This window comes from Melopsittacus undulatus, chromosome 8 (assembly GCF_012275295.1).
Source record: "Melopsittacus undulatus isolate bMelUnd1 chromosome 8, bMelUnd1.mat.Z, whole genome shotgun sequence".
Classification (NCBI taxonomy): Eukaryota; Metazoa; Chordata; class Aves; order Psittaciformes; family Psittaculidae; genus Melopsittacus; species Melopsittacus undulatus.
In genome coordinates, this window is record NC_047534.1 from 7,205,064 (window position 1) to 7,231,073 (window position 26,010).

Genomic DNA, 26,010 nt, shown 5'->3' on the forward strand with positions numbered 1-26,010 from the left:
ATATGGAACAAATCCATTTCAAATGTTGTAGTAGTTTGACACCCTTAATTTAGGTTTCATCAAAAGATGCTACCTTTAATTAATTGAGCTACTTTCATTGTTCTCAAAGTTTAGCCTCTAAGGCAAAACATACTGATGCATCCCCTATTTTCCCTTCTGACAAAAGTGTTACAGCAGAATAAACATACTACATTCAGAAAACATAACAGCATGATTTTTAAGAAAGTCAGACACACACAACTCTATGTATTTATCATGCAATACTAAGTCATCACAATTAAGCTCTTTGGTTATTCTGTTTATGTGAACTTAGTGCTGCAAGATACTGGAATTAAAGGATGCTCATCAGCATTTTTCATAATCATGTTTTCTCTTTTGTAATTTGACACGTACTACTATTAACTGGTAGGTATTGGTTCAACACTTAAAACACTACTGATAAAACAATGAACCTCAATTAAGTGAGGGACTAATTCTCCTGACTCAAATAGGAAACCCACCACTGCCTAAGGCTCTACTCAGAGCTCTGTTAGTAACATTCTATTTTAAATATGCAGTTCACCACCTTTTTCCGAACTCTGACATCTTTAGGAGAGTAATTCCAGTAACGTCACACTACATAGCAACCATGCAATGAAGATCAGCAACCTTATTTCCACTTGTGATTTAATGCAATATTCTCACAATTTGCTCTCAGATAAAAATATCTACCTACATATTTTCTGTTGCACTTTTTCATAAAATGAGGGGGTCATTCACAGCATGTCTGCCATGCCATTTAAACTTTATTCACACAATAAAACTGTTTATGAACACTTGGAAAGAAAAAAGATCTTCCAGATTTAAATCTTTCACAGTGTTATTTTCTGCCTGTAGTGTATCACCCACCTTCAAACTGCTCTGTAACAGCCAAACTACAGAGCATTCATTCATCAAGCACATTGATAGCACGGAACACACAGTCTCATGAGTGAAACCCAGGAAAGGACAAAGGGAAGGTTAAATGTTTTAGCAGTGCATGCTGTTCAGTAAAATGAATTACAAGCAGAACACAATAATGAACTTCGTAACGAATCAGGAAGGTCAATAGCGAGGAAGTACAAACAATACATATTATTCATTACCAGCTGAAGATGGTAACAACCTCACTTGCCATACACAAGTTCCTTAGCTCTAAACAAAGAAGCTAAGTACTTCACTGGTTTCTAAAACAACATGTAACACACAGGGCTCACCTATGCTACTTCAGATGAAGAATATGTCCAGAAAGGCTGAAGCATCTCAATTCTTAAAGATACTAAAACTCTATTAGACAAGGCAACCTGATCTACTTGGGCTCTGCTTTGAATGGAGCAATGGACCAGGTGCCCTCCAGAAATCCCTTCCAACTCAAGCTATTGTATGGTTCTTTAAACTTGACATTAAGCTACAAAAGCATAATCATTGAGGCATTAAGCTTCCGTGAAAATCTTGGGACATCAGAAAATTCCAAACTCAAATTTTCTGATTCCTCAGAATATCAAATAAGGAACTTACAGGAAACAATTTCCACTGGTAGTGCTATCTCAAGACCTCAGCACTCTGTCACAAACATATACATATATTTACGTCTGTACAATTGTTATGATATTTACTTCTCAACAAATTGCCACAATTTGAGAGAAGATGAAAATTATTTTTAGCCTTTTTTTTCAGTGAAGACTGCAGATTTAAACAGTGTTGCTTCACAAAAGCCTACTCTCTAAGTGGTTCTCAGTATTTTTACTTGTATGCTTTCTAGTATAAAGATTATACACACAAAAAATTCTTTGGGAAACGCATTTGAACAATCAATCATCTAGAAGATAAGTATGATCTTGTGCTTATGCATTATGATTCTATTTACCTTATGGTCTACTTTTGCAGGATAAAAGTATTTATTCCCCAAAAACATTTCTTCTGTGATCTAGTGGAAGGTGTCTCTGTCCATGTCAGAGGTTGGAACTAGATCATCTTTAAGGTCCCTTCCAACCCAAACCATTCTATGATCCTATGATCCTCTTTTAAGTCCAATCCCCATCTCTCTTTGTGTCAATCAACTCAAAATCTGTATCAGTCTCCCTGACACAGCCTGCAATATTCAATGCCTCTTTCCTCTCTATGAAGTTCTTTACACCTTCTCAGAGGAAAGCATTTCAACTTCTTGCTTCAGTCTATTTACCCAGTTATCCCTGCCACTCCTAGTCCAATTTCTACTTCTCAAGCCTTCTCCATCCTCACCTCATACTCTTCTCATTGATTCCCAGTCTCAGACTCATTGCCTGAGGTTCCTCATCTGGTCTTCTTGTCCCTCATCTCTCATTAGATCTTTGCTTTCCAGTCTTGCCCACACTGGCTCCAACTTCTGGTGCTCCAGAGATATTTTAATATTATATGTAATGGATATATTGCAAAATAAAATGAGTCTTATTTTAAGTGGAATTAAGTAAACTCAAAATGAGAATAAAGCTAGAAATCTAATTAGTTAACCTGCTGTAATAAAGTATTTGAGTTCTTACAAAGAAAGCAAAAGAAGACACATAAAGAAAGCAATCCCCAGGCCGTACAGAAAAGCATGGCTACTTAAAGAACAAACCTTCTACTATGCCTCTGCTAAGCAAGACTATATAACCTAAGAAACAAGAAAACCAGCATATGCCAAGTAAGTAATCGTAACACGTTTTCCACCACATGTAAACAACTTTAAATTTCTCACTGTCTTCATCAAAACACTAACCACCACTGGTATAATCTGCAGTGTACACAAGCCTCACCAACCAATAAACACTGATTTCGTGTTGCATTTTCAGGGATTTTTTTAAACACAGATCCTGAAATGCAGCCACACAAATATTCCTCAGATACACTAAGGCATTTAATGTAAACCAACCTAACAGACAAGTCCTAAACTCTCACATATTCATACATATCTTAATACCCCTTCATGTGTAGTGGAGACAAACACAACAAATTGTGCTTAGTGGTTTTATGCTTGGGCAGTAGAAGTTGAGAATGCTTTGGCTTTGCCTTTCAGGTACTAAAACAAAAACAGAGGCAATAGATTTCTGCTCTTTTAAACCTGGACATATGGTTGTATTGTCCACAGACAGGGAGATGATAAGAGACGTATTTTCATACTTTATTCTATTTTACAAAAGGAGTATTTGTTCCTGTAAAGGTGTAAAATACAAAAAGATGTCCCTCCCCAATATTGTATTATTTTAAATAATACCATATATTTGCAAGGGTTCCATTTTAAGTTTCTCCACATATCTCTCATGGCACACACTTTGAAAAGCATTTGTTTTTTTCAATGACTCATGACTATGCACCTTGCCTTTCACCAGCCACATTACTTACATACATTGCAGTTTTATAGACAGATAAAAAAAAGGAACCAAGTTTGTCTGCTGAAATGACATGCTTCATTGCCAAAATGCCAGCTGTGAGCTGGGATATCAAACAAAACTTCCCAAGAGCAGTTCACTGTGTCTGTGAAACAAACTGTAGTGCTGACTTACCGAAATGTAATCAGTAAAATGAAGAAATAAATGAAACATTAGCACAGAAAGCCCACACTCACCTGCACCAAAGCCTCCTTCATAGCAGTCCAGTTTGACACTCTCCATGCACACTCCAGTACGAGGTAAGGATTGATATGACCTTTTGATTGGCCATATTCTGTCAGAGGTTCCCACTGGTTCAGTTCTTTTGAGCAACTAAGAAAATCAGAACTATTGTCAATTTGCTTGCCAAAAACTTCAATAAAAGTGACCGTAAATGTTGTGTATCAGAGTATTATCTGCATATTCGCCTATGAACAGCTCTGCAACCACTGCAAAAGTTTCATCCATATAGGATGATCTTATTTATTTATTACCAGTTACAACACAGAAATCTGTGAAGGTGGAAGAAGAGCTGCATTTATTGCCTCCCAGAACAATCATTTTAAATAGGAAAACCAAATTTTAACTCCAGTCTGTTTCTAGCAACAGTACATTACGTGTTTACAACACTCCAGGCATATCACTTTCCCCTGCATCTTAGCTAAATCCTGAGCTAAGTTCATTCTCATAACTAATGCTTTAAACCAGCAGGGTATTTTACTTCTATTGCAGGACAAAAATGCTTCTTCTACATTAGCTTTTAAGTCTCACCGAATCCAATGGTCTTCCCAGAGCTGATACTCAGGAAAGATCGAAGGGGAAGCGTTGCTCCGCTCATGTTCTTTTTTAGCCTTTTCCATTGCTTTTTCGTAAGTTTCTTGAGCCTAAATACAGATGAAACCATTTTATTTTTTACAACTTCTATATATACAATAACTCAACATTCTTTTCCTTATAAAAAAAATTAGGAGAAAATGTCTATGAATTCTACGTTAAATAAATTAATAAACAAATGAAAGTGAAGAGTGATGTGCATTAACTCATTTCTGAATATAGTAATTTTTGGCAGCTTTACAAATGTCATGAAAACCTGATGGATGTGCTCAAAAATCTAACCTTATCTAGGTATTACATGACATTAAACTACCACTTTAATCAGTAGAGAATATGTGGCACTTTCTATTTTAGAAGACTGAAGCTATTTATTAATATGCAGAATATTTTCTTGCTGACCAGAATCATCCTGACAGCAGAAGTACTCAAATCATTTTTAATATCAAGAGTGTACCTGTTCAAAAAAGCCATGTTGTTCATAGGCAATAGCTGTTGCTGTCTCTGGGAATTTACAGCGTTTCTGCCATAGTCCTGCCCACATATCCTCTTCTTGTAACAAAGAGTAGAGCTCAGCAAGGGAATCCAGTATTTCCTAAGATGTTAAGCACATACATTTCTCCATAGTCAAGCTGTCCTTATAAAGCACAGTAGAGAGCAAACCCACATATTATACACTGAGGCAAATTGAGAAAGATATGGAAACAGAAAAGTGTTTACATAAACTCTTTTTAAAACTCTAGAAGACAAGTGACTAGCAAAGACCAAGTACTGAGAACAACTCCACTGCATTACAAGACCAAAAAATCCTCAAAAGACCAAAAAACACTATGGCTTCACTATGGTTTGTACATTGATACTTCCTGGTCTTCCCCGATATACCAGATCAAACCAAAGAGAACAAAATTGTTTAACAAGCCAACAGCTCAGTCTTTAATGTAAAAAGAATCTAATGCTTAGCTTCCTCAGCTGATCACAAACATGCCCATGTAGATCATAACTACCAGACAGACTACAACAGCACCTGTTCACAGGGAACTCCATTTGTTTAGGTAGCAATTCGTTAAGGAGAAAAGGAGTCTTAGGGGAGATCTTATTGCTTGCTACAACTACCTGAAAGGAGGATGTAGCAAGGTGGGTTTTGTTTTCTCTTCAAAAGTAACAAGCAACAGGACAAGAGGAAGAAGCCTCAAATTGTGCCAGGGGAGGTTTAACCTGGAAAGAATTCCTCAGTGAAAAGAATGACAAGCTTTGGAACAGGCTGCCGAGGTGGTGGAGACACCATCCCTGGAGATATTTAGAAGATGTGTAGATGTAGTGCTTAGGGATATGTTTTAGTGGTGGACTTGACATTGTCAGGTTTATGACTGGACTTGATGACTTTAAGGGTCTTTCCCGACCTAAATGATTCTGTCATACTATTGTACTACACTGTCACTGTGTGTTTCTCTTCAGATTTCATAAGGTATTTCAATTAATATAACACTACCTGTTGAGGAGGAGTTATGCTTTCCTGCTCATAAAATTCTGTTGTCTGCTTAGGCTTAATTTGTAGACTCAGTCCTTTTTCAAAGGCTTGATGTTCCAGCATTAGTGTAGAACGAAACCAGAGATTGTGAGTTTTACCCAAGTATTTCAGGACACAGGGTCTGATGGGAATGGGAGGAACACACTGTGACATTGCTTCCACAAAGCAATTCAGTGCACTTGGCTGGCAATCTCGCTGCACTTGATGGCTACCACTGCACAAGAACGGGCTTATTTCACCTGCTAGGGCCTAGAACAAAAACATAAGAATAGTTACTTGCTCATTCAAATTTTTCAATCAGAGAATTTAGATTTAAAATCTCATTAATACAGGAAACAATCATTTCATAAGGGTATTACTCTTTGAAAGCTGAAGGACCCTATTCCATTCAAAAGATTCACTAGTCACAAAGAATGGCAAACTTCTCAAAGCAAGTGAACAAGTCACTATGCCATCACAGAAATAATGTTTCCCTGAAACACCAGTCAAAGAGGAATTTATAAGTAAGGAGAGAAATACTCACATGTTGTTGTCTATCAGACAAGATTTTCCAAAGTCGAGAAAAAAGCTGTATCCAAGTCTTCTCTGCTAATGGTGTGGAAATATGACATAACTGGACAAAGGCACTCAGCAACGCTCCAGTCTAGAAACAAAGAGAAAGAGATGGATACAAATGAGAAAAATATAACTTACAGAAGAAAGCAGTACATAGTTATACAGTTGTTTAAGCAGTAAAGCAAAGGCCTTTTCCAACCAACGCATCAAAAAGACATTTCCATTAGTGATACAGATTACTGTAGCAAGATCCTAATACTATTTTCATGTTGATCAAGGCTCTGATTTATTATTCTCACTATTAATAAAAAAATAGAAGGAAAAAGGAAGGAAGTTGATGACTGGTAAAGTTAATTGAATAGAGCTGTTATGGCAGTACTATTTCAACATAGCTTTCAGCTAACATTAGTTTCTTTGAAATTATTTAAACATGACATGCTGACATGCTTTTCTGATCCTGAACCCTTTGTCACCACTGTTTTCTTAACTGAACAGTTAAAATATACTTAAAGGTGGAGAAGGATGCAATTTAACTTTCTAGGAAAGTAATAAAGTAAAACTAGCAATTAAGTAAAGTCTTAATTTTTTTACTCTACACAAGTAATTACATCAGATTATACGAGATGCCTACATTAAAATAAAGTCAGCTAGAAAAATCAGAAATGTCAGATAAGGGGAAAAAAGGCATGTCAGGTCAGTTTGAAGATGTCAGTATTAAAGTGATTTGTCAGGAAACTGACAACCTATACCAACCTTCACTTCTCGAAGAGAGTCAAGAAATTTGTCATGCCGGTTGGTCAACATGTGCAGCTGATTGCCAATGTCCTTCTCAGAAAGTTCCTTAGTTTTAGGTGTACTGGTCTGATCTCCCGGAGCCAGTTCAATGTCTATTTCAACATCCTATATAGAAGCAAACAAGACAAAGCATGCTGACATTTCTATGTACTTTTGCTTTTTCCCCCCATACAAATATAAAATGCCCTTCCAAACAACTTATTTCAGGTCTCACTGTTTCTGCTAGTTCTTCAGGTTCAAATATATAAGTGCTAGAGTACTGTAGTAAAGAAAAGGCTAAACAAATGAGTGCAAGTTCTGAGAAACCCATGCATGGTTAAAACACAGTGTATTAAACACGAGATATACTGAGCAATCTGTGCATATCATCTTCAAGACATTCTCCAAACTTACACAATGAGAAACTATGGAGAACAATATTACATAAATAAGATCTGTCTACAGTATTTTCTCTCAGTTACCTCTTCTTTGGATTCACTGTTTTCTCTTTCACGAGGCTCTTGTTTGACATGGGTTACCATGGCGAATGCTGCTCTATCGTGACTGTCAGCAAGGTTGATAACATTAGTGATGGAGGGCAACATAGCACCCTGACAGCTTGTCCCAATTGTAGTATTCCTCTCACACACTGCTAACAGGAGCTAAGACATTCAAAAGCAAGGAGATTGTTTTAAATATATGTTTTACTGTATTATTTCAAGGAAAACATCACTACAATTTAATATCAACAAGATAAAAGTTGCCATCATGTTTAAAGCCTATTTATTACCTTTATTCATCAAACACATTAATACATTTTCATCTTAAACTGATTACATTTTGCCACCACTTCGAAGGTCATGACTGTACTTTCAAGAATGTTTTTCAAGCCTCTCCTGAAAATGCTGAAGAAATAGGAACCTTCTAAGCCTAAATTACGTATTTTGTACTTTTTGACATCTATATTCAATGCCCTCAATCAGCTAATGTATACAGACTCCCATCATTAACAAGGAAGTGCTCTCAAAAACAGGTAAGGGAGCAAAAAACCATCAAGCAATGCTGTTCTTTATCTCTCTGAAAGGAGCTCTAATATCTTTAAGAGCACAAAGTTATCCTCACAGTCACTTTACGCCCATGCTTTAACATGCAAACTGTTTCAAAAATAAAAATAAAAAGGCAGTTTGGCCCCATTTTGTTTTAAATAAACCAAACCAAAATGCAGTTCTATTTCCACGCTAATCCCACCTAACAGTTGTCATATCACCAGTACAGATTCTCTGGCCTTAACAGTTTTCTTGAAAACATCTACTACAACAATTCTTTTATTTTTTTTTATAAATGCCACCATTTAAGAGATGGGTTTTCTTAAAGAAGTATTAACCTGGTCATTAATCTTTTCATAGAGAAAATAGATTTTAAAGGTCGATAATAAAGCCACTTTAAAAGTACCACCATTTCATGGTTTAGACATTGTGTTTATTTTTAAGCACCACAGGAGGTATCTGAGGCAGCAGATTTAATATTTTTAGTTTTGATACAGATAATACATACCACAAGCAAGGCTGCATAATGCTTTCACACCCAACCAAGAAAAATAAGGAATAAAACATACTTCTCAAATGATATTTCCAATGCAAATAACTTCCCTACCTCGATGCACTGTTTGATCCAAAAGTGATTTCCCATTGCTTCCCAGTTTTGAGAACAGGTCACATAAAGGAGGCGCTCATAAACACGCCGCTTCATAGAATTGTCAAAGACCTCAAAAAATTTGGCTCGGATGAGTGGCTGGGCACAACGCAAACCCGAGAGAAAGGCAGGCTCCAGTTTAGCAGTAAGTTCACTACCAGAAAGATTCTCATCCCTAAAATGATAAAGATGATATGACAGAGACATTACAAAGAGAAGCCTTCTATTTTTTGCAGATGAAATACTTAAAATCCATAGAGGTGATACTCTGTAGAAGCCCACATGGTGTGGCACACATAGAGGTGTGGATTTTGAAAGAAACAGCAATGAAAATATTGCTGCTTCCTAGAAAACTACCCCAGAACTATAAGAACTCTTTCAGGATAAAATTGTATTATAATTATGAAACGCTTTCAGCCACATCTGTATTCTGTTTGAAATGATACATGATATTCATTGATAACAAACTTCTGATCACCATGTCTACACTAGGGGTTTGCACAATTACCCAACAAACAGAACAGCAGTGAAGAGTAATTCAGAATAATGTGAATCATCAGCACAAAATTAAATACCTAGCATTTGTTGATAATTAATGATTTCATTATATTACAAATCCTGCCAGTTTAGCTCTGGCAAAGTAACTCTCCTGCAAGTGTAATGTACAACAAATATCTGACAAAAAAAACCCAAACCTTTATAACATATGGATGTGAAAAGACAGATTTCAGCTATCACCATAATGTTTAGAATGTAATCAGCTACAAAGACACTCTGTTATCTTGGGAAAGGACTAGATTGTGACAGTGGGAATATTTTAGTGGAGGCAAAACAAAAATCCTTTCAAAGAACTTCCATTTTCAAACTGTCTTTTAAACACATTCTGTGGTCTCAGTGAAATCAAATGATTTTGCATTTTAGGAGAAAGAAAAAAAATAATAATCACATAACTCAGACCTAAAAGATTGATGCTATGTTGTAAAGGTCATATATGATACAAATTATGAACCAATAAGCTGCAATAAATGATTAATTGCTGTAATTACCTATAGACATAGTTAACAAGGTCTAAGAACTGGGCATTTAATTCAAGGTCTTCTGGAAAACGCTTCTCAATGTAAGTCATCATTTTCACTAGTAAAATGGACTTCTCCCGGAGAGTAGGTGTCTGTGTTAAAAGAAGACATGATTAATTTTGTCACTTCATCTTAAAACATGCAGAGTACTGGCACATTCTAAGTACACCTCAGCCATCATCTATGTCACTCTTTCACTTCTAAAGTACTGAAAAATAGCTTGGTAGAAGGTCATAGTTCTTGAAAAATAACTCAAGCATTTATCCTTCTAATACATGCTACAGAGTTTTAAAATCGTGACTAAAACCAGATTTGAGTTGTTCAGTGATTACAAAAATCTTAGATTTTCAAAAGTGCACTTCTTTCATAGAGCACTAGACTCTCAAGTACTCAGCTCTAATAGAAAATATGGCAAATTGAGGAGGCCACAAAATGTTAGAGAAATAACATGATTTAAACCAGCATTAGTCATTCTCCTCCTGAAGAATCTATCCTAGTTAATGCGAAACAGTTTAAAACTTTCACTTTGAAACAAGTTCTCAGCAAAACAGCACTTCAGATCACACACCTAATATAAGCCTATAAAAAGCTAGGCATCTTTCACTCCATTTACTTCCACAGTGGATGCAAAATATTCCAGACCTCATGAAGGGCATCTGAAATTACATAACAGATCCTTTACAAACCTCACTGTCAAAACCTGAAAATTGTAACGCTGGCTTACAGTTATGTAGCATTTGAGAGCAACAATGATTTTCATAGTCTCAATTTACCTGATTAGCTGCCATCGGGGAATTGTTTTTCACCCACTCTTCCACAATTTTTACCACTGCACGAAGAATTTTGGCATCAGTAGATTTTTCAATAAGAGATGTTAGAATAGCTTGTATAAAATTTTTCCTCATTTCCATGCTCATCACAGCCAGGCGAGTTTTCACGAGATCCAGGCTTAGCATTACTAGTTCACTTGTACCTGCTATGGATGCAAATAAAGGATTAGAATTGGGCATGCTCCTATAAAACACCTAGTAAAAATATTCTCAAGATGAGCTACTGCAATTTTAAAAGTAGTAATGACAATATCTGGAAATAGATCCCTGGAAATAATGTTTTAGAATTACTACTTTCCATCCATAAGTAACTCAGACTCCTCCAAAAACCCACCTCAAATCCATTCATCCACAATCCTAAAGGCAAGCCTGTGTGGTTTCATTCTGGTAAATTACAGAACCCCAGTACTGAAAAACTGCAATTAAACTTGTGAAAGAAATACTCTATGATGCAGCAAACCTATTCTGTTCCGTTAATTTCCTGACTTGCTTATCTGTCAAGTTTAATAATTTTCCAATTGCTTCTCGGTGTTAATAAAATCTGCCAGGTTCTCACTTATCTAATTAAAATATGGGCTGGGAATCTAACAGCAGCAGTTCTTACAAAGTCTTTCCTTCAGCAGCTTATTCATTAATAAACCAAAGTGCTCTTTACTAGCTCTGAATCTTCTCCAAGAACATCTGATTTTTTCCACAACTCATGACCTAATTCATTTGATGACAGACAGAACTGTCCAGAATTAAAGAGATGCTATTTTTAAGATAAAAACTAAAGCAGCAGCTCAAACAAGTGAATTTCACAGTTGTTCCATTGTTACCAAATAGGAAGGAGATAAAATAAAAAAGTGGAAGCACAGACCAAAAAAATTCAGCCCCTCTCCCCTCAAAAATCTTACAGAACTTCAGTATTTCAATATATGCTGTTGCTCAACAAATATTCACTAACCATTCACTGAAGTGCTTGGGTTTATACCAAAATTCACATATTAAGCAAGTAACAGGAGCTCCAAGTACATTTTTTCTATCCTTCAGTACTTGAGTAGTATTTCTCACTAATGCTGACGTATTTTTCAACATGTAACAATGCACGCAAAACCATGTGAACTCCTTTAATATGTTAATACACCCTAAAATGTTAATACAACACTTCTGATCATTAACATCCTTAGTCTAAATAACATCATACCTGTATTAGCTTCTGCTGTTCCTGCTGTAGCCTGTGGGTTTAAGTGTTCCCTGACCATCTTCTGCAGAGATCGCATAAAAACTGAAATCAATCTGTCAATATAGCTGGGATTGTTACTGCATGCAGACTTCAGAATCATTAAAGTACCTACAGAGAAAAACAATACTTAAGGAAATCAGACTTTCACTGAGCACGACCAAGGTTAAGATATAGGTTTTCAATATATATGTTCTCGTTCTGTGAAAGAACACAGGAAAAGATTCTAGCTGTATTTTGTCCTGCCACAAAAGCAGCATGGGATTACCCAAGTCATAAACATGAGGAATCTGGACAGGTTTGAAGAAAAAGTTCAATTTCAACTTCAGCCCTTAGTCTAAAACTAACAAGTAATTTTTGCATTAACCAAATATGCGAAAGTTCTGTATATATGGAGGACAAGGGGGAGAAAGGGAGGACATGAAAGGGGGAATGGAGAGCAGATACTTCCCCAAGACCCTAAAATATATATATAAAAGAAATATTATATGCATAGTTAACCAAGCAAAATGAAACTACTCCTAATATTTCACATTGGTTCTAGTAGCAAAAAGCTTTTACATTAATAGACCCAGGTTCAGCACTTAAAAATAACTCCAAAAACTACACAATCTTGGGTTTCTAATCTAGAAACTGTATAAAATTTCATAAATCAGATACTGTACATTGAAAAACTGCAGAATCAGCAGAATCTGGCAGTTCATGAACGCACTGTGCCTAAGGATCACAGTCCCTTCAAATTGCACATAGTTGTTAGCAATGCCTATCCTAATATAAGCTTCTCCATATTCATGCAAACCCATCAGTTTCAGCAATATCTATGCTTTAAAATACTTAACTCTTTAAAAGAAGTGCATACATCCTATGAAACTGTAACCTCAAAAATCTACAGCTGCCTCTTGCCCTACTGCAACTTCATAATGCAACAAAAGCCTACACCAATATTTATATAAGTGTAGCTTTGTTCATTGAATGGATGCTTTGAAAGTTTTGATTTCTTTCCATGCTCAGATGTCACTGGCACACAATGTTCAGCCTCTCAAACAAAGAATTAACAAGCTATGCCCCAGCTTCTATGGTCAGACTGTAGTGCTGCTTTTAAGTGAGCTCTGGACAGAATCTAGGAAACATCTTTCTTGGTTAGTTTGTTGTAAGGCACATCCTGACATCTGACAAATAGGCAATTCCCAAAGCGAAATTACAACTATCTACACAGATCACAGAGTAAAACAGTGAAGGACATTTGCCATTTAAATCAGCAAGTTTTCCAAAATTGTGCAATTTCAGGTCTGTATTACCAACACAGCTAGTTCTGGGCCAACCTATATTGTTCCAATATATCTTTGTCATTGTATTATGTAGCTGAGTTCTCTACCAGTTAAGTAAATACAAAGAACAAGAAAAGAAGAACATTTCAACTCTCCAGAATGGTATATGCTAAACTTCAGATTTGCTCGCTCAGGAAAAATAGTATTTTTGTAATTTCTTACTGAGAATTCAAGATCTACAAATACATAATTTTTCATACACAATTTAAGTCAGCTGATAAATGAGACTTTAAAAATAAAATATAAGATAATATCATGTACGAATGTTTACAGATTCCTTGAAATACTCTGTCTCAGAGAACTACCTGCAGGATTTTGTTTTTCCCATACAACAAGTTTCCAGTAACTTTGACCTTTTATTTCGGTTAATCTGAACGCTGCACCTTTTTCCTACACACTTTCAATACAGGAGGCTTCCACCTGCAGCTCTCCATTTCCTATAATTACTCTCAAGTCAGCTACTGGGAGAAGACAATGCAATGAACTCCTCAGTCCCTTTCTTTACAGATGACAGACATGCCAAGCTCATCTCTCAAGTTAGCTCAAAATGTTTCCCACAGCTTCCTCTGCATAATACCAGATTTCAATTTCCTTACGGAAAACAAAAGCTTGCAACATTTGTCAAAATACAAACACTACACTCCTGAACAGACACTCTTCATATATCTACTAGAGATGTGGGAAATTTAACTTACCAAAGAGCTGAGAAGGGTTAGCATTAGTGGCTTTTTCATAATTAGTAAGTCCTTCATAAATAACCTTTCCAACTGCAGCATAAAGGCACTCCAGCTCTTCGTACTTTGAAGCTACACTTGAGGTACCTGCAGAGTTTGAAAAGTTGTGTTTATTTTTGGTAACATTAGCCCAGAACAGGTAAGTAACAGTTATATTAAGAACTCGCAGTCATCTATCTTTACCATCACTGGAAGTTTAGGTTGCTGACAAACCACAGTAACATAAGCAGATCTCTTATTTATATAAACCTCTTTAGTATACAACCAATGCCTTCTATAATAGTGTACCACTCCTAAATAATAAATTTTGATGAGAAGTCTAAGATAACTGTTTTTTTTAAAAACAACATTATCTAAAGCAGTTCCTATTAAGACACAGCATATTACCTATTGTCTTCCTTTCCCACACGCTATTTCCCTTCCTTGCTTTAGCAAAACAGCAGTTTAACTAAAAAATTGCACTTCTGAACCTGAAATATTATAATTGCAGAAATGCATTAAATTTATAGCATGTATTTCTTGTACTAAAGTTATGACAGCCACGGGTTATTAAGTTTTAATGTCAATGGATAATGATGTATTCCACATGATTACTGATTTCAACTTTTTTTTTAAGCAGAGGTTGAAAGTGCAAGCTAAAATAGACTATTACATGCAGGAATCATAAAACACAATATTAGCACATTCCAAGGAGTGTCTTCACACCACCCTTAATCACTTAAGTTATGCAGCAACAAAGGATAAAGGGAGGAAGAAAATACCACATACTTGGTTCCGTAGGGAAGATACCCATTAGGCGAGAAAGCAAACTGTGAACTGCTCTCAAAACCTTGGTGTTCCCACACGTCATACAAGCTGCTACGCCTCGTTGCAGGGGTTTGAAGCTGCTAAGGATAGCAGGGGGCTGCAGTACAGTTAACAGAAAGCTTAAGACCTCTAAGCCAGTGCAAATGTTGGCAAAGTTGGCCTGATTGGGCTGCTCCTAAACAGAACACATACAGAAAGCAGTGAGTGGGAGAAATCATAGAAGTATTACACAGTATAATAGGAAACCCAGCTCAGATCTGTTGAAACCCTGTAATAAGGTTGAGGTTCCTATGCTAGTGATGTTTTACATTAATTGTTTGCCTAAGTCATGCAATAAAAACTGTAAAATACAAGCTACTATAAAATCTTTAGCCATAAAAAGCATTTACAGGTGTCTGTTCCTTCTGGTGTCTTTTGTGATCCTCAGATCTGAAACTTGCTTGCAACCTTGCTGGTTAGAAATCCTTTCAACAGAGGATTATGTTTTATCTCCTTGTCAACATTGTTCAGAGACAGGCCTTCAGTGAAGAGCTAAACCAGCATATTCTATAATAAGTCATAGCTCAACAGTTAGAAAAGGGGTTGTTGGAACTAAACAAAACAATAATGAAAATAAAATATTCATAGTAATAATTCATAATATATATAAATAAACCATAATATATAAATAAAAAAGAATATATGAAGTCATTAATATTTACAGTAATAATTAATAAAAATAAAATTAAAAGCATGACCAGCAGCTCAAAGGAGGTAATCCTGCCCTCTACTCTGCTCTCGTGAGACCTCACTTGGAGTATTGTGTACGGTTCTGGTGTCCTCAACATAAGAAGGACATGGAATTGGTGGAGCAAGTCCAAGAGGATGATCAGGGGCTGCAGCACCTCCCGTATGAAGACAGGCTGAGAAAGTTGGGGCTGTTCAGCCTGGAGAAGAGAAGGCTGCATGGAGACCTCACAGCAGCCTTCCAGTATCTGAAGGGGACCTACAAGGATACTGAAGACAGACTCTTCATCAGGGACTGTAGTGATAGGACAAGGGGTAATGGGTTCAAACTTAAACAGGGAAAGTTCAGGTTAGACAGAAGGAAGAATTTCTTCTCTGTGAGGGTGATGAGGTGCTGGAACAGGCTGTCCAAGGAAGTTGTGGTGAATTCTCCACCCCTGGCGGTGTCCAAGGCCAAGCTGGACAGAGCCTTGGGTGACATGGTTTAGTGTGAGGTGTCCCTGTCCATGGCAGGGGGGTTGGAACTAGACGATCTTAAGGTCCTTTCCAACCCTAACTATTCTATGATTCCTGGACATATCTTTCTAAACCTACAGAATTATCACTGTAAATTTTCTCTTTGCTGCAGAAGCCTTATCCCTTTTTCTGAACCTCTTGTAAAACTGATGCCACGTAACACAAAATTAAGATACAAAATTTCCGTTCCATATCCTTGTATTCAGGAAACATCAACAAATATCCATCTTCCTGAGGATGGAATTAGATGCTTCACCTTTCAATGCCTGTATCCATAAACACAACTGTATAGCACATGTAGATCAACATATGGGAAAAATGGCCCTCCTCAAACTCTCACATAATTTTAGACGTTTTAAAGTCTCCCAAAGCAGGATATAGTGCTCTTTTATTCAAAGAAACAATAAAGTTTCTGTTGAAGAGAGTTCCTAAAATTTTAAGCAATGAAGAGTTACTAGTCTATTAAATAGCATGAAACAAAATAGGCTTAGAGAAACTTATTATATGGCAAATAGCACACAAACAGCATACAGACGATGGTCAAAATATGCTGTATCATCAAATGCAGGAAACTAACCTTTCAGTGAACTTTGTATTACCATAATGTAGCTAGAAAAGTTGGAACCAGTAAAATCAATCTTAATCTGTAAAACTTCCTATTAACAGAAAAGAAACTGACCAAGCAATTCACATACTTAGCAATTTATGTATTTCACTACAAAGAAGAAAAGATTAAGACTGTAAAAATCAGCTATTGCTACTATTCAATCAATATATATGCTAGTGAAACCTAAAGACCTACAGGACTAGAATGTTACCTACCACAGTCATTAGCAGCTTATCAAACCACTGCAACTTCAGCTCTGATTTTGGCCACATATCTGGTCGTAAAGCTGTCTTCAGAAGGTTGACACAGCGGCGAGACAGCAGTTCCCCAGGAGATCCAGCAGTGTTTGAGTTGTCATTTACCTAGCAATTAATCAGAGTTAACAAAATGACACCCTTTTGTAACCAACTCATTAATTTATCATGCATTGCAAGCAAGCATATAATTTCTTATTTCTGAAATGGATGAGCTTAAGTAGTTTTATCAGTACAGTCACAGAGCGTTTAACTGCATAAGAAGCTGACAACTAATAGTAAACATCAGAACTGGTGTCTAAACTGCTAGCCAATTACCTTAAATCACCCATCAAAGGTATATTTAAAAAAGCTTAATCCCATACTTCATTATTACATGCTCAGGATGGTTAACATTTTCCATTTGCAAAGTATCAATACCTTGCTCTTTACTCAATTCATCTTTAGACTCCAAGAGCATGTCTATTCTGTGCAGTGGACTGTGGTGTATAAAATCCCATATCACTTACCAGCTATGTCTGCTGCAGAAGCAGAAGCCATAAAATTTGTCAACCTTGAGCTACACCTAACTAATTTTCCCCACTCTAAAAATATTCATTCTTAACAAAATCTGGTGAAAAGCTTTAGTTCTACGTGCTGCATGAAAACAAGTAATTCCATGTATTTGATCTTGAAAATACAATCACAATCATTATCCTTAGGTATATAAGTTACATAGACTTTCCTTATTAAACTCTCTAAATACTGTTCAGTTAAAGTATTTTATACGGGTAAAATATTCTTGTCATTAAACCTAAGCAACAGAACAAGCACGCTTTGTAGCATCAGGGAAATACATAAAGACAAAACACTTATGGGAACTTTCTGAAGTCTTTGGCTGGCTCCAGTCAAATTCTACTAGTCAAGTTTATTTTCAGTCTTGTCACTCCTAATATATGACTTGCTTGAGAAGAGAACATGAAGAACAAACAAAGTGGCTAGAACTGATCAACAGCACAGTAAATTGGAGACTCCTTCAATTTCAAAATGTGGATTGCAACTGTTCACATTTAAAGAGTTAAGTTCAAAGTGCACGCTCCCTGCATCAAGTTATAAACGTACAATGCCAACAATAAGAAGCTAAAGCATACCTCTCATGAATAATACCCATCATTTGTGAAATTAAATGCAGAGGCTGCTTATCAAATTCAATTTCTTTCCTCCTTAAAATAGTAACATTTTACTTTTTGTACAACTTCACATTAAAGTTTCTAACCTTTCACAAAAGAAAGTACACAAACACTAGAACAATACCAGCATACAAGGACTCTTATGAAAAAAGGAGGCTAAGGGTTTGGCCACTAATGCCACATTGGTATTTGCATATCAGAATAAACACACTACCTGGCAAGCAATTCTAATCAAGAAATTCACAACTGTATCTGTATGCTGCTTGTCAATTGGCTTGGAAAGCAGTGCATCAGCTCCTGGCAAGGACTGGCTACGTCCAAATACCTGCATGTATACAGAATACAAAAAACATAAGAAATATTGAAGGATAGCAACAAGCAGAACAGATTTATATATTCTGAAGCTGTAACCTTTAATTCAGGGAGTTGAAACTTGCGAGTTATGCAGAATAATTAAATTGTTTAGTCAGTGCAGGTTATAATTTCAGAGTATTTGAACAAAAACTTGTATTTCCTTACAGCACTTATTGCTCCTGTAGCAGTCCTGAATCGTTTTACTTCTTGGCCAGAATCCACAGACAACCCTCTTTTAACAGCAGATGAGGCAGAACTTGGTCCATCTCCACTTGTACTTGAATCCATATCTGAATCTGGCTGAAATATCAGCAATGTGCATGTTAAAAAAGCATTTAACTGTGTAACATTTCAATCTTTACCAGTTTACTTAAACTACCTACCTGCTGGTCTTTAATTCTTTGCAACTCCCATTTAATAACTACTTCAGCAAGATCCACAGCTAATTTTCTTTGCTCTATTGTAACACTGGGAGTGAAGCCCAGTCTCTGCATGGCGCTAACCATATGTTGAACCAAGTGATGTCTCACTGGATAATAAACCTGAAAAGATGGTTGCACAGTCATGTTAGCCATTAAACAATAAAATTCTACACAATACAGAGTTGAATTAAAGCAAAATGCTAAACTAAGTCTTTAATCCCACAGTTTGCTAAATCTGTACTGGTTCAAATTTTGCAATCCAGAAAAGTAACTGGTGCTTTGGAAATAAAATTCTGGCTACAATTTTCAGTAGTGACTACTGACTTCACGTGCCCAAATGAAAATGTTCTTTCTTCAGGAACAATCATTCCAAATTTTTGCTGATCCTTTTAAAGAGCTACAACTCACATTTGAACACACTCGGATATTGCTTTCTAAAAAGCATTAAGCAATCAATTCCTGAAAAGTCACTTCAATGCATATTAACTAGCTGTCACTTTCCATCATGTTTTAATATGTGTTTTCAATAATGCTCCTATATTGACATTCCCCCATTTGTTTGATGTTTCACAACATACATTAGCTGGAGATAGAAGTTACGTAGTTAACCCCATAGGATATGTAAAGTCAAACAAACAGCGATTACTGAAGCATGGAAAAGAATATGGTTCTGCACTTATTCTAAGCAACTCAAAGAAACTTCACAGCCCTGTTAAAGAGCACCACTAATGCGTGTGCAATTAATTAATCTTGCAGACTTTCACCTAACATTTTGATTTCTAATTTCATTCATGCTAAAACTTAGTAAGTGGTTTCCTATTTAATAGTCATTTTCAGTCCTTAATATCCTTGCAGGCAGCTGAAACCTTCTGAAGCTACACCATACAAATCAGATGTTATTTTCTAATCAAACTCGTTTACTTCCTTGATATCTGACATACAGTGACTATCAGAATAACTGGTGCAAGTACCTTGAAATGTTGCACTATCAAGTGTAAAATATGTACTAGCTGGGGAACTGTATGACCCTCTTCCACAATGATTTTTCGTGTCCAGTGAGTCAACATCTGATGCCCATCCTCCATTCGAGCTGGCACAGCTGGAGTCAAAATAGCCATTGCTTGCCTGACAATAGCTCGGGCCTCCATCGCATGAGCTTTTAGAAGACTGTGGAAGACCTAAACAGCAAAGTTTGTGATCAACATTAATATACATATTTACCAAAAAGCAAGCATTTAAATATAAAGAGAAACAACAACAAAAATGTGTATTTTCTAAAGAACACAATTTTTCCCCCCATATTTTAGTAACCATGATAATTCATCATCAGAAATACACAATGTATCCTTCTGTCTCCTTCCCATTTTCTTCCTCCCTCTCTACTGTCTAACTTGAAATTTTCCTTTGGTCCCCAGATTCTCAAGTGAATGTTTGCCTCTTAAATGAGGAAACATACCAATTTTGTTAATTTAAACGAAAGCACTTCTTATTGCCCTCTTATTGCCCCCTTTATCCTTTCTGTTTTCACTTATCTTTAAATTTTCTATACTCTTTAAATTTTCTATACTTTCCTATCCACAAACAAATCTGTATTAACATTTAGCTTACTGCTTTCATATTTTTTGGTTCCATAAGAATTTAACGGTTACTTTTATAGTAAGCATCCAAGACTACTGCACACCCTCTACTCTTCAATTTAAAAATAAAAGCAAGCACACTACAGAACTTATCAACATCCCTTAAATGTACGAATACAAGCCCATAGCCAATACCTGCAGAACTATCTTCTTATGTATGGCAAATTTCGCAATGATGTGTGCCAGAAGCAAATGTCCACTGTATTTGCATGCTGGGTCCACACATGCCTTGGACAAGAGGCAAGGCCAAGCAAATGTCATTAGGCGCCGCAGTTTGCTGTTCCGGTTTTTGTTATTGTCATGAATGTGGTGTGGAGCGTGCTCAACCAGAAGTGTGGCAAACTGCAGGAGATATATCCTGAGAGAATCCAGCATATCAGCCTGTTTTTCCGGATCAAGTACCTAGCCCCAGGGATGATCAAAGAGGAGAGGAGGAAGGTGAGAAGAGGGAAAAGAAAAAATAAAAATTAATCTCTATAATAAAGAAAAAACCCAAACCTCCTCTTCAACAACACCTATTTTATAACCAGTAACTGATTCAATAAAATTGAAGTGAATTACAAAATTACTCGTGTTCAGTCTTGGAAAGCTTTGCCTATGAAAAAGACTGGGTTTACAGACGTCCTAGGCCTATTTCTAAAGACAGATATTCAAGTCGTAAAGACGTAAAATTGTAGTCAAATCCTACCAATGACTGATGGATCTCACAATAGTTCAAAGTTATGAAGTGATTTGATACAACTGGTCACAGTATTTAGAAACAGCACAACTAATTCACATCAGGATTGAAAAGCCAAATGAGGGGGAACATTTTTGTTTAATTTTTCAAACCCTTTAATGTAAACAAGGATTGTTACCTTTGTTATAAAAACACTAGTGATGCTCTCTGGATTGTCTCCTTCTGGGTTTGGGGGGCCCAACAGCTGCTCACCTTCCCCCTTTTCAAAACTGTACAAGAAAGCAGGATTCAGGATATGCTGCAGCACCTACAGAACATAAAAAAACCCCAAAACAATTATACTCAACTACTGGATTCTTCTAACAGCAGTCAACATTCAAGTAATTTCATATGCAAACCTACACATTAGACACACTCTGTGTTATAAAAAAAGAAGGTATAAATAAAACCTTAAGAAACAGATACACACAGGCTATTATCCTTCTTTCTCCTTTCCAAGGGCAAAGATTCTTAGAAAGTGTAAACTAAAGTAGCCCACATTGAAGACAAGATGAATTGCTGTCTCTATTTATTATTGCTCTTCTTCTGGTATGATATTTTCACCTAAATGGCTCTGCCAATTATCAAACTCATTGACATTTAAGTAAGGGAGTTTTGTTGCCCTAGTTCCCCAGAAGAAAATTAAACCTAAATACCAGGCTTCTTTGATTTAATTGCTTTAGTTACCTTGGCTTTGAGCTCATCTCCAAAGTTTGGGTCATTGAAGTCTACAAATCGGAAGAACAAAGCCCGTTTTTGGGGAATGCTGTAATTTTTGGGGATCTCTTCTTCCATGTATTCCTTTAAAAAAGTCATATTGCAGAGAAATCGACCCGTAAAAGCTCGAAGCAACTGGAAGAGCAACTCTATATCACCATAATTCCTTCTGTAAGAACACAATAAAAAGTTTCTGTGAAAAAATACCCAACCAAACTACTGTGCTGCTGACTTGATGAAGAAACTATTCTTGGTTTTAAGTGAGCAGAGAGGCAAGATCAAGCAGTACCAGAGGCATGGGTTTAGAGCTAATGGCAGTATTCTGAAAGATATTAAACTTTCTCTTCAATAACTGCAAACCTTACAGTATTTTAAAAACTAAAAAATGTAATGGTAAAGATAATAAGTAGAGAAGCTACAGGAAATAAATGGTTTACGTACTTGCAGTAATTTAACAAGCAATATGCTAACAACTTCGGTTCCTTCCAATTTGTCGCAGCCATATTCTCCTTACGATGCCTCTCCTGAAAAGCTTCACTCACCCATACACGTTTCAGCTGATTCACCAACGAATGCTGATTTGCTAACCAACATTCATCATTCTTAACAATAATGCTTATGATCTGTCAAAACCAAAACAAGACAAATGCAGTCAACACACAACAGATCTGTCAGTAGAAACAATTTATATAAAAGCAATTTTTTAAGGTCAATTAAAGGTTCTAAAATATAAAAAAGTAAAAAAATAAAACCTCATTTAAATTCATTTTTAAAGATTTTTTTCTTCCTTAAGTTTGCCATGTCTGACCCTTGTATCTTACTTGATTAGAAAAAGTATAGTTTGAGTGTATTTCCCCTTCCTAGAGTGATTCTAACTACAAATACTCTACATTCTTACAAATGTTTTTCTACAAGCTATAATACAGACACATACTCTTGCAAGCCTGTATGTAACAGGCTTGTAGCTAAATAGCTTTTAACTATCTAGCGCAGAGACATACAAGAATAAATTAATACCTTGATAGCTTGAAACTGTAGATCAAGACGCATTGTGGTAGTGCTTGGAGAACCAGGTCTAACAGCTGCTTGGGTGCCAACAGGTAACAGTAGAGTGATAAATCGGTTAGGATTTGCTGCCAGTACATCTCGTAGAGGTTTGGCATCTTTATGTTTTAAGAAACTCTGAAGAAGGGGAAGAAATAATTTTAATAACAACCTTTAAAAGCAAAAATACCAAAAGCCTATATCATCCTGTAGCTTTTATATTGCTCAGTAAAGTTCCAGAGGTTGTATTTCACATATATAAAAACAGCCTCTACAAATTCAGTAATAATCCTGTATGATCTGGAAAGGCACAAAATCAGCATCTCAGGACAAACAAATGCAAAACTGAAAACAGGCACCTACAGCCAGAGCAAGACCATGATTAAGGACTACAAGGTCATACAAGGAAAAAAAGATGGAAAAGATGAAAAACTTCTAATTCATCAGATTTGTGAAGATGAGAGTTTTTCCTGCTCCACTCCTCATGGAGCTTACCATAAACATTCTGCTCCACTGTGGATCATTTAAAGTGGCTTCCATCATGAACAGCTCCACAGTCTGGGATGGATGGCGTGTCAAAAATTTGATGAGTGGTTCCCTGAATGGACTGCCAGCCTGAAAGATTCATAAAGCTTAAATTAAAAATGCAGAGTACAGAGCATTTTCTACTAATTTACTAGCACTCAAAAAAACACATGTGACTTGGCATTTATGCAGATACAAACTGTTCAGAACTTTCATGATGACAATTTATTGACAATTTTTAAACCTCACTTTTAAGAGTCTAAGACAAATGTTACCACCTCCTAAAAGGCTTGAAGAGCATATTTATTTATTACATCAAATGGTCCCACACCATGTTTAAGATACTTATTATATGCTAATGTTTAAAAATACCATAAAGCAAAAATACCAGCAATGTTAACTTCCCCTCTTACCTCAATTAACATTGCGCGTTCTGTTTTCATAACAACTTCCAGCAGAGGTTTAACCAAAGTCTGAGGGGCAGCTGGGATCAGATGGAATAAATTTATAATGGCTGAACAGATCTTCATTTCCTACACGTAAAAAGAAACACAGGTTAATGTTACCAGCTAAATATATAAAAACAGTATCACACATCATACCTTTTTTCTTCCTCTCTATATTAGCATTGCCAGCAACCAAATGCAAGGGGTTAACATATATACAGCATCTACTTATCATGATGCATGGAGAAAATTGCTCTTGGGGAAGTCTGCCCTTCCACCCTTGCAATATAATACTTTAATTTTGTTAGAAACAGTTGTGGTTTACAGGTAAGAGCTAACACTGCGTAATGATAATGGTGATGGAGGAGTTACAGAGTGCTCACTGCACTACACCGAAGTGGCTCATACATCAATAAGCCAGACCTTCCCTTCTAAACAGCTCCCCACATACCCCACCATCCCAGACTAGACATGAAGAAAAAGACAGGCATCTTTCCCACATATTTCAAACAAGACCATGATATACTGAAGTATATCTTGTAAACAGCTGGTTATTTCAAAGAAAAGTCAGCTCTGTTCTATCACTAGACTCTAAATTCTTCTTAAGCCCCAAGCCATTTTGTGTTTTTCTTTCACTGTGTAATTTAAAACTATATTTCAGTAAACTAGAGTTTGGATTTCTTCAGGAAGAAAAGGGAAAGGAAAATACCAAAACATCCACCCTCACCAACTCCCTAAAACCAATTTCTGGTATGCACTATACAAAAGATTATTATCAAAGGTATTGCTTTTCCTCAACTGAATGTAAACACAAAGTACTAGGCCCACTTCTTCATCATGATCTGCGTAGGCAGACCCCCACAAGCCTACCCTCATGGATTGAAGCGCAGGACTGAGAACACATATCAAATCTTTTGAAACTGCTTGTGCCTTCACAGAAATTAAAAATCCTGCTCTTCCTAGTACAAACATGCTTAGCATCCTGAACAGCAATGTTACCAAAACAGCTCTGCCACAGACAAACAGAAGACAATTCACAGCACTGCACTCAAAGGCATAATGCACTCTGCCCAAAACACAACAGTAAAACTAATACACCACACTTCAAAAGAAATCTAAAAGAATAAGAACAAAAAAAGAAACAAAAAAAGCCCAACACAACAACAAAGAACTTCCTGGTGCCTCCACTGAGTTTCTCACCTCTACCACTTCTGCAGCAGGCTGAACCAAACCAGAAGTCACAGCATGAAAAGGAAAAGCCCACAAGAATATCAAACAAATGAACAAACCAGGATATGCTATTCTTCAGGCTGCAGCCAGAAACTGACTTCAGTAGGGTTATTTCTCATCTCAAAGTGAAAGAATGGAGAAAATGAGTATCTCTCATGCTCTGAACTTCTCTTCTAAGAATTAGGATGAAAAGCATCCTTTTTTTACTTTACAGCTTCTCAAATATTTATCATGAATAAAAAATAGATACAAGACTATTGAGTCAAGGGAAACAATATTTTAGCATCTTCCAAGAAAAATCTGTCCAGCATCAATTACGAAACCACTTTCAATACTTCAGCTACCAAGATATAAAGTCCTTCTAATAGGTTGCAATGCAGAATTTCCACATGCTGCCACTGTTCATGAGAGAAGACACAACCATCTATTCAAAACTTGGGGTTTTTTATTACTGGACATGACTTAACTCCACTCTCTTCCCTGGGGAGGCAGGGAAGAAAGGAAGGAGGGATTTAAATCAAAGATTTCACTCATTAGGCAAATGAATTATACCTTAATCACTACTTAATATGTTATGTTTTAATTTGCTCATTTATCTAAATAGCAAAGACAGTTCAGGAACACAGTAGGACTGTCATTTTAAGTGAATGAATAGCTTAGTTATTCTGGCATCAATGTGGATCTTGACAATAGCTGTTAATTATTATGCAACATAGTTAACTGAGATGTCTGAAGTTTTCAGTTTGTCTAGAATTTTCATTTACATATGAAAACTCTATATTCCATAGACTCCTGGGCTGTTTCATTCAGAAGCTTCACTGACTAGCCACTCTGCACTCAGCTGGAGAGCTGCATGACAACACC

General features: G+C 36.4%; 1 protein-coding gene across 1 annotated transcript in view; it reads right to left on the bottom strand.

Moving 5' to 3' along the window:
• Positions 1-26,010, bottom strand: part of TRRAP (transformation/transcription domain associated protein) — a 99,761-nt gene that overhangs the window by 36,416 nt on the left and 37,335 nt on the right. The window contains exons 32-56 of the mRNA XM_034065312.1: positions 23,884-24,003; positions 23,441-23,560; positions 22,919-23,083; positions 22,343-22,524; positions 21,872-22,070; positions 21,324-21,452; positions 20,602-20,868; positions 19,801-20,007; positions 18,791-18,949; positions 18,573-18,707; positions 18,268-18,378; positions 16,846-16,992; positions 14,743-14,956; positions 13,936-14,061; positions 11,877-12,023; positions 10,634-10,833; positions 9,831-9,952; positions 8,746-8,959; positions 7,575-7,754; positions 7,072-7,218; positions 6,287-6,406; positions 5,725-6,012; positions 4,693-4,830; positions 4,176-4,288; positions 3,602-3,737 (exon numbers count right to left, since the gene is read on the bottom strand). Of these exons, the coding sequence (XP_033921203.1) occupies positions 3,602-3,737; positions 4,176-4,288; positions 4,693-4,830; positions 5,725-6,012; positions 6,287-6,406; positions 7,072-7,218; positions 7,575-7,754; positions 8,746-8,959; positions 9,831-9,952; positions 10,634-10,833; positions 11,877-12,023; positions 13,936-14,061; positions 14,743-14,956; positions 16,846-16,992; positions 18,268-18,378; positions 18,573-18,707; positions 18,791-18,949; positions 19,801-20,007; positions 20,602-20,868; positions 21,324-21,452; positions 21,872-22,070; positions 22,343-22,524; positions 22,919-23,083; positions 23,441-23,560; positions 23,884-24,003 (4,086 nt within the window). The remainder of the gene's footprint in view (positions 1-3,601; positions 3,738-4,175; positions 4,289-4,692; positions 4,831-5,724; positions 6,013-6,286; positions 6,407-7,071; positions 7,219-7,574; positions 7,755-8,745; positions 8,960-9,830; positions 9,953-10,633; positions 10,834-11,876; positions 12,024-13,935; positions 14,062-14,742; positions 14,957-16,845; positions 16,993-18,267; positions 18,379-18,572; positions 18,708-18,790; positions 18,950-19,800; positions 20,008-20,601; positions 20,869-21,323; positions 21,453-21,871; positions 22,071-22,342; positions 22,525-22,918; positions 23,084-23,440; positions 23,561-23,883; positions 24,004-26,010) is intronic.